General features: G+C 39.1%; 1 protein-coding gene across 1 annotated transcript; it reads right to left on the bottom strand.

Moving 5' to 3' along the window:
• Window positions 1-2,360: 2,360 nt before the first annotated feature.
• Window positions 2,361-3,567, bottom strand: LOC130706429 (tRNA-specific adenosine deaminase 2-like). Its single transcript, XM_057538417.1, is given in 2 exon segments — window positions 2,361-3,195; window positions 3,198-3,567. Coding segments are annotated over 2 exon segments (552 nt in total). The 5' UTR covers window positions 3,547-3,567; the 3' UTR covers window positions 2,361-2,992.
• Between the last annotated feature and the right edge of the window lie 5,114 nt (window positions 3,568-8,681).

The following is an 8,681-nucleotide window of genomic DNA, read 5'->3' as shown; positions in this document are numbered from 1 at the left end:
CTAAGTGTCCATCAACAGATGATTGGATAAAGAAGATGTGGCACATATATACAATGGAATATTACTCAGCCATAAAAAGAAACGAAATGGAGTTATTTGTAGTGAGGTGGATGGACCTAGAGTCTGTCATACAGAGTGAAGTAAGTCAGAAAGAGAAAAACAAATACCATATGCTAACACATATATATGGAATCTAAAAAAAAAAATTGGTCATGAAGAACCTAGGGGCAAGACGGGAATAAAGACGCAGACCTACTAGAGAATGGACTTGAGGACATGGGGATGGGGAAGGGTAAGCTGGGACAAAGTGAGAGAGTGGCATGGACATATATACACTACCAAATGTAAAACTGATAGCTAGTGGGAAGCAGCCGCATAGCACAGGGAGATCAGCTCGATGCTTTGTGACCACCTAGACAGGTGGGATAAGGAGGGTAGGAGGGAGGGAGACGCAAGAGGGAAGAGATATAGGGATATATGTATATGTATAACTGATTCACTTTGTTATAAAGCAGAAACTAACACACCATTGTAAAGCAATTATACTCCAATAAAGATGTAAAAAAAAATGTATTGACTTTTTGGAATAATCTATTCTTTTCCAGAACCATATGTAATTCACTATATATAGAAGACTGTGTAGGATCTGCTTTAGTGTGAGGGTTTTGATCTCAGTTGCCCTGACTAACTCTATTTGATGTGATTGTGTCTATGTATAAGAAACATAGGAGCGTAGGAGAAGAGAAAATGTAAAGCAAAAATGAGACTGAATTGTAGATGTAGAGCTCCAGCTATGAAAACTTTAAGAAGATTAACTGCTGTGATGGTAATCTGGTGTATTTTCAATTCTAGCTATCGTTTGTTATGAACTGAAAGAACATTGAAATAATTGGATACTGAGGTGCATAATTGCTGGCAATGGGATGGAGGAGGGGAGTTGGTTAGCTGGCAAGAAGCCTTATAGCTGTTTTTATATTAATACTGTATATTTGGCATTGGTTGATAACAGCAGAAAAATTATTTATGATTATGCTTGGGACTTGTTATATTGATTCTACTCTGTAATAATATGAAAGAGTTTAATGGTTACTCTTATAGATGTAATATTTCTTTTTTTTTTGTCATTCCAGTAGCCATCAGAAAAGAGATCACAAAAAAGCGATTGCCTGTACAGTCCTCTTCATCATTTGTGACCTGGGATATTGAGCTCTTGGGCTGTCAGAATTCCAGTTCATGAGGCAATCTATGTCATTCTGGTCTAGCCAGGTGAGTAGTCCCTATGGACTAATTCCTTGTTCTCTGAAAAGAACAAGCAAGAAAAAAAGCAAAGGAGGGGAGTATGGAAAAATCTAGATATGAATCTTAGGCCCTAGAGTAGAAGTTAAGCCTTGGGCCATAAGCAGCAAAACAGGTGGAGATGACCCTGGGGGTTATGTACAAGTTCACTAGAGTGGTATTCATGAAAAAAACGCTGGGAGAATTACGTCTGTTTTGAGACCTGGCTTGACTTCAAGAATGAAGAAACCTAGATTGAACTGCAATAAAAATACCTATGAAGGCAAGGTTAAATAAGAAGGAAGTATGCTTTGAAGTTAAGATGGATAGAAGTTTAATTTTAATGAAGTATCTTTTTCTTTCTTTCTTTTTATACCAATATTTTATTTTTTTGTTTGTTTTTTAAAATTTTTATTTTATATTGGACTATAGTTGATTTACAATGTTGTGTTAGTTTCAGGTGTACAGTAAAGTGATTCAGTTATGAAGTATCTTTTTCTAAAGAAACATTAGCTCTATATAGATGATAATCATATTTTAAAGATTTCTTTAATATTTAATAGTTAAGAGAATGAATCCCAGCTCTTTCACTTACTAGCTGTGTGATCCTGGGAAAATTAGTTAACCTTCTCAAACTTCAGTTTCTTTACCTATCAAATAGATTATTTATACTTATATGGTTATTGTACAAATTAAATGAAAAAATATATAAAGCATAAACATGATGCCTAGCACATACGTAGAGCTCAATATACAGTCACTATTATCAGGCATTGGAAGGGAGAGTATATGAGATGGAAGTTCAATACTGTGATAAATGATTTTTCACAGGTAGGCATGCAATCAGTTATTTCTTGTCAGAACAGTTTGCAGCAAGAAGTTTCAGGGTCAGAACATCTTAGAGATCAGGCTAGTGGGTGCTAATTAGGCCAGTTTGAAGGAGGGTAGCTTCCTTTGTTTCCTGAGTTTGTAACAAATTAGGTCTTCTACACTTTCCTTCCAGAACAGTGCTTTTAACATTAGTATTTTTTTTCCATTTATGCATTTCTTTTACTGTTAAGACTATTCATCTTCAAAGAAGGCATAAATAAGATTTTACAATAGCAGTAGGCTGTAATTTTTAAATGATACTTAAGCACTTGTTTTAACAGTACGTATTTTCTCTAAATGCTTTATAAAAGCAAAAATCTGCTCTAAGGACCATAGAATCACGGCCTATATGTATATGATTCATATACAATTTCCAAGGAAGTCACATCCTGCCCCCCACACCCTGGGAGAACATAGTGGCTGCCAAGAATGAAGGGTCCGAGTCTGAAAGGCCAGGCCTGGACCAGGTGTCCATAGGGCACCGTACTCCATGCAGACACACCAGGTAACTGAGTCCAGATATACACATCCTCTGAAAGTCAGCGCTTTCCTGGACCGAGCATAATGATTTTGGCAGGAAGAGCAGGCACTGCTTACTAATTTATAAAACGTCAATCTTTAATTTTTCCCCTTCTTAAAAATGTTCTTCCAGCTTGTGGAAAATCTAGGAGTTGTTTGCAGTTGTCAGACTTTTTAAAAGTGCTAATTTGTTCCCTTAACAGAGCAAATGATGAAAAACCATTTTCCCATGGATTAAGGACAATATATAAACATACGATTCAACAATGTCAACAGCTTTCTGTCCAAGGATGTCATCCAGGAGCACGAGTCTTTCATTAGAACAAGTTCAGGATTTCTGACATTCCTTTTTCCGAACCTTTGATTTTGGTGCATTTGGATTTTCTTGTTTGTAGAAGGTCTTTAACATCTCCACTGCTTCCTCAGCCCGATATCCAGGGATGCACTGAAATGGTCTCCCAGTATTCGGTAGATCAGCAGAGGCAATATCTAGAACAGAGCCACAACCACCAAATCGTTCATTCTTACAGTCATCAGGCGGAGAGCGGCTGCGCACATGATACACGGCTCCACGGTGACGTACAGCACCGTGTGTTCAAACACCTCCGAAGGATTCTTGCCATGTCGACGACACCAATCTAGGGCCTGGTCGATGGCCACCATTTCTGCATGTCGAGTAGCATTTTTGGTTTGATTAACTTCATTTCTTCCCTTCCCTACAACTTCATTGTTGTAGACCAAAAGGCAGCCAACAGGAACCTCAATATTTTCTAGGGCTTCTTTGGCCATTTGCATCGCCTGTTCCATCCACTTTTCGGTCTCCTCCGCCAACACAGAGCACGCGCCGCCGGTAGTCTGCGTGGACCCTACGTTCGCCTCCATACTGCACCGGGGCAGCCTCACTCAGCGCCAGAGGCCGCGGCCTTAACATTAGTATTTTTAGTTAGATTTGTCATTAGTGTTTTTAATATTTTTGTTTGTTTGACTTAGATCTTGAATTTTGGGGAAGATGGCAAAATGAAGGACAGGTCAGGTAGATAGACCATGCTAGTTGAAAACAGAGAAGATGGTAAGAGTATAAAAGGTAAAGATTTCTCCATAGTTAGTACAGATCACCTTTTGGATTGAACTTGTTAGGTCACTTGTCTGGGCAGAGTGAAACAGAATGCCTGGAGTTGAAGTGTCACAGGGAGTCTAAAACAGAGGTCCTAATGAGGCTCTCTGGCCAGCCTATTCAAGTTAAGGAGGAGGAGTTAGGCTTCTCAGTCTAGATAGCAAAGGAGGGCATGGACTGTGCTTTTTATGGACCTAGTTTTGCTAGGCCTAAAAAGGAGCCATGCAAGAGAAAGTATAAAGGTACAGGACTTTTTGTGTTGTTATTTCACGTTCTATTTGAAGAGTCTCTGATTTAAAATTTTTTTTTTCTTTTTAAATATCCTTTATTTTTAGAGCAGTTTTATGTTCACAGCAAAACTGAGCTAAAAGTACTGAGAGTTCCTGTGTACCTCCTGACCCCATGCATGCACAGCCTCCCCCACAATCAACATTCTGCACCAGAGTGGTGCATCTCTTATAATCAATGAACCTGCAATGACACATTATTATCACCCAAAGTCCATAGTTTATATTAGGGTTCATTCCTGGTATTGTACATTCAGTGGGTTTTGACAAATGTGTATGATGACATATAGCCACCATTATAGTATCATACAGAATAGTTCCACCACCCTAAAAATCTTCTGTGTTCTTCCTATTTATCCCTCTCTCCTAACCCCCGGCAACCACTGGTCTTTTTACTGTTTCTATAGTTTTGATCTGATTTTTAAAAATAGCTTTATTGAGGTATAATTCACACACCACAGAAGTCACCCATTTAAAGTGTACAATCCAATGTATAATTTAGTATATTGATCTTTTCAAAGAACCAGCTTTTAGTTTCATTGATTTTTCTCTACTGATTTCTATTTTCAGTTTCATTGATTTCTGCTCTAATTCTTATTATTTCTTTTCTTCTGCTTACTTAGAATTTAATTTGCTCTTCTTTTTCTAGTTTCCTAAGGTGGAAACTTAGATTACTGATTTTAGATTGTTCTTCTTTCATGCATTTGATGCTATGACTTTCTCTCTAAGCACTGCTTTTGTGGTATCCCACACATTTTGATAAGATATGTTTTCTTTTTTTTTTTAAGATTTATTTATTATTTATTTATTTAATTAATTTATTTTTGGCTGTGTTAGGTCTTAGTCACGGCACACAGGATCTTCATTGAGGCACGCAGGATCTTTCGTTGTGGCACGTGGGCTTCTCTCTAGTTGTGGCGTGCAGGTTTTCTCTTCTCTAGTCGTGGCATGCAGGCTCCAGGGCACATGGTCTCTGTAGTTGTGGCGTGCAGGTTCCAGAGTCTGTGGGCTCTGTAGTTTGCAGCATGTGGCCTCTCTAGTTGAGGCGCACGAGCTCAGTAGTTGTGGCACGTGGGCTTAGTTGCCCCACAGCATGTGGGACCTTAGTTCCCTGACCAGGGATCGAACCTGCGTCCCCTGCATTGTAAGGTGGATTCTTTACCTCTGGACCACCAGGGAAATCCCCAAGTTATGTTTTCATTTTCATCTAGTCAAAATATTTTTAAATTTCTCTTGAGATTTCTCCTTTGACCCATGTGTTATTTAGAAGTGTGTTGTTTAATCTCCATATATTTTGGGATTTTTTCAGTCATCTTTCTGTTATGATTTCTGGTTTCATTCTACTGTGGCCTGACAGCAGAAATTGTATGATTTCTATTCTTTTAAATTCTGTTCTTTAAATTGTTAAGGTGTGTTTTATCCTGGTGCATGGTCCATGTGAGCTTGAGAAGAATGTGTATTCTGCTGTTGTTTTATGAAGTAGTCTATAGATGTCAGTTATATCCAGTTGATTGATGGTATTGTTGAGTTCAACTAGATCCTCACTGATTTTGTGTCTGCTGGATCTGTCCATTCCTGACAGAGGGATGTTGAAGTCTCCAACCAAGATATTGGATTTATCTATTTCTCTTTACAATGCTATTAGTTTTTGCCTCACATAATTTGATGCTCTGTTGTTAGGTTGTCTATACATTAAGGATTGTTAAGTCTTCCTGGAGAAGTGACCCTTTTATCATTATGTAATGCTCTTCTTTATCCCAGATAACTTTTCTTGCTTCAGAGTCCACTCTGTATGAAATTAGTATAGCTACTACTTCTTTTTTTTTTTTTTTGGTTAGTGTTAGCATAGTGTATTTTATTCCATCCATTTACTTTTAATCTATGTGTGTCTATATTTAAAATGGGCTTCTTGTAGACAGCATATAGCTGGGTCTTGTTTTTTTTTTTTTTTTTTTTTTTTTTTTTTTTAAATTTAGTGTGCTTTTCTCCTCTCCCAAGGTCACTATTTTATTTTAAAATTTATTTATTTTATTTATTTTTGGCTGTGTTGGGTCTTCGTCTCTGTGCGAGGGCTTTCTCCAGTTGTGGCAAGCGGGGGCCACTCTTCATCACGGCGCGCGGGCCTCTCACTATCGCGGCCTCTCTTGTTGCGGAGCACAGGCTCCAGATGCGCAGGCTCAGTAATTGTGGCTCACGGGCCCAGTTGCTCCGCAGCATGTGGGATCCTCCCAGACCAGGGCTCGAACCCGTGTCCCCTGCATTAGCAGGCAGATTCTCAACCACTGCGCCACCAGGGAAGCCCTGGGTCTTGTTTTTTTATTCACTCTGACAACCTCTGTCTTTTAATTGGTACATTTAGACCATTAACATTCAAAGTGATAATATTTATCATACTCATTAGTGTTTTCTGCTTGCTGCCCTTGTTCTTTGTTCCCATTTTCATCTTCCATTCTTTTTCTGTCTTCTGTGGTTTTAACTGAACATTTTTTATGGTTCCTTTTTGTCTCCTTTCTTAGTATGTCAATTATACTTTGTTTTCCCTTTTTAGTAGTTGCCCTAGAGTTTTCCATATACATTTATAGCTAGTCCAAGTCTACTTTTCACATAACACTACAGTAGACCTTTGAACAACATGCACACGTCCACTTATATGCAGATTTTTTTCCAATAAATATACAGTTAGCCCTCTGTATTCACGGGTTTTGCATCTGTGGATTCAACTAACTGCATATTGAAATTTCCATCTGCGGTTGGTTGAATCTACAGATGTGAAACCCGCAGATATGGAGGGGCAACTGTACTATGCCGTTTTATATAAGGGACTTGAGCATCCATGGATTGGGGGCTCCTGGAAACAATCCCCTGTGGATACCTAGGGATGACTGTATACTGCTTCACAGGTAGTATGAGTGCCTTATAATAACAAAATAATCCTAATTCCTCCCTCCCATTCTTTGTATCATTGCTGTCACTCATTTTGCTTCATTATAAACACACACACACACACAAGCATACATAATTGAATACACTGTTGCTATTTGAGCAAACTGGTATTTAAGATCAATTTAGAATAAGAAAAATTTCTTCTGTTCCTTTTTTTTATTTCTTCTCCTTCTGGTATTCCCATTATGCATATATTACACTTTTATTTTTGTTGACCCACAGTTCTTAGATAGTCTTTTCCTTTTTTTTTAAAGTCTTTTTTTCGTCTGCTTTTTATTTCTGGAGGATTCTATTGATATATCCTCAAGCTCAGAGATCCTTTCCTCAGCCATGTGCAGTCTACTAATGAGCCTGTCAAAGGCATTCTTAATTTCTGTTACAGTGTTTTTTTTTTTTTAAGGATTTTCTTATTTATTTATTTATTTATTTATTTATTATTTTTGTCTGTATTGGGTCTTCGGTTCGTGCGAGGGCTTTCTCCAGTTGCGGCAAGCGGGGGCCACTCTTCATCGCGGTGCGGGGACCGCTCTTCATCGCGGTGCGCGGGCCTTTCTCTATCGCGGCCCCTCCCGTCGCGGGGCACAGGCTCCAGACGCGCAGGCTCAGCAATTGTGGCTCACGGGCCCAGCTGCTCCGTGGCATGTGGGATCTTCCCAGACCAGGGCTCGAACCCGTGTCCCCTGCATTAGCAGGCAGATTCTCAACCACTGCGCCACCAGGGAAGCCCTGTTACAGTGTTTTTGATCTCTAGAAAATCTTTTTGATTCTTTCTTAGAATTTTCATCTCTCTGCTTAAATTACTCATCTGTTCTTGCACATTATCTGCTTTTTCCATTACAGCCCCTAGCATATTTATCATAGTTGTTTTAAATTCATGGCCTGATAATTCTAGCATCTGGTATGTCTGAGTCTGGTTCTGATGTTTGCTCTTTCACTTCAAACTGTATTTTGCCTTTTGGCATGCCCTGTAATTTTTCACTGGAAGCCAGACATGGTGTATGAGGTAAAAGGAACTTTGGTAAATAGGACTGTAGTAATGTACTGGTAAGGTATGGTGGGAGGAGGAGTGTTTTATGATCCTCTGATTAAGTCTTTGTCTTTTAGTGAGCCTGTTTCCCTGGGCTGTGAACTTTATGTGTCTCTCAGTTTTTTTCTCCCCACTTAGATGGTACAGGGTGTTTAGAGGGGGCAAGAGTTGGGTATTTCCCTTCCTCTAAGTTAGTTAGGCTCTGATGAGACCCCAATAGATTAGGCTCTGGTGAAGTAGTTTCTCTTAAGGGTAGAACAGAATGGTCTAGCATATTTCAAAATGATTACTTTCTCCTCCTCCTACTGGAATCCTGAGAGTTGGGGGTTCCCCATGACTGGGTCTCCCTGGCTTTTTTTTTTAATCTCTCAGGCTTGTCGACTCTGATACTCCAGCATTTCATCAGTAGTTCAGAATTTTCTACCCCAGTACTGGTTCCCATGGAGGTTTCTGCTCATGGGTTTCTGTTCTGGCAAGTTGTGATTCTCTGTATCTGCCTGTTTGTCTTTGCAATTTTGGGGGCAGTGTTTGCCTTGTTACCTCACTGACAGATCTAGAAGAGTTGTTGATTTTTTTAGTTTGTTCAGCTTTTTACTTGTTAAGATGGAGTGGTGACTTCTCCTTATATGCCAGACTAGAAATTGGA

This window comes from Balaenoptera acutorostrata, chromosome X (genome assembly GCF_949987535.1).
Source record: "Balaenoptera acutorostrata chromosome X, mBalAcu1.1, whole genome shotgun sequence".
Classification (NCBI taxonomy): Eukaryota; Metazoa; Chordata; class Mammalia; order Artiodactyla; family Balaenopteridae; genus Balaenoptera; species Balaenoptera acutorostrata.
This window is presented reverse-complemented; position numbering and strand designations above follow the sequence as displayed.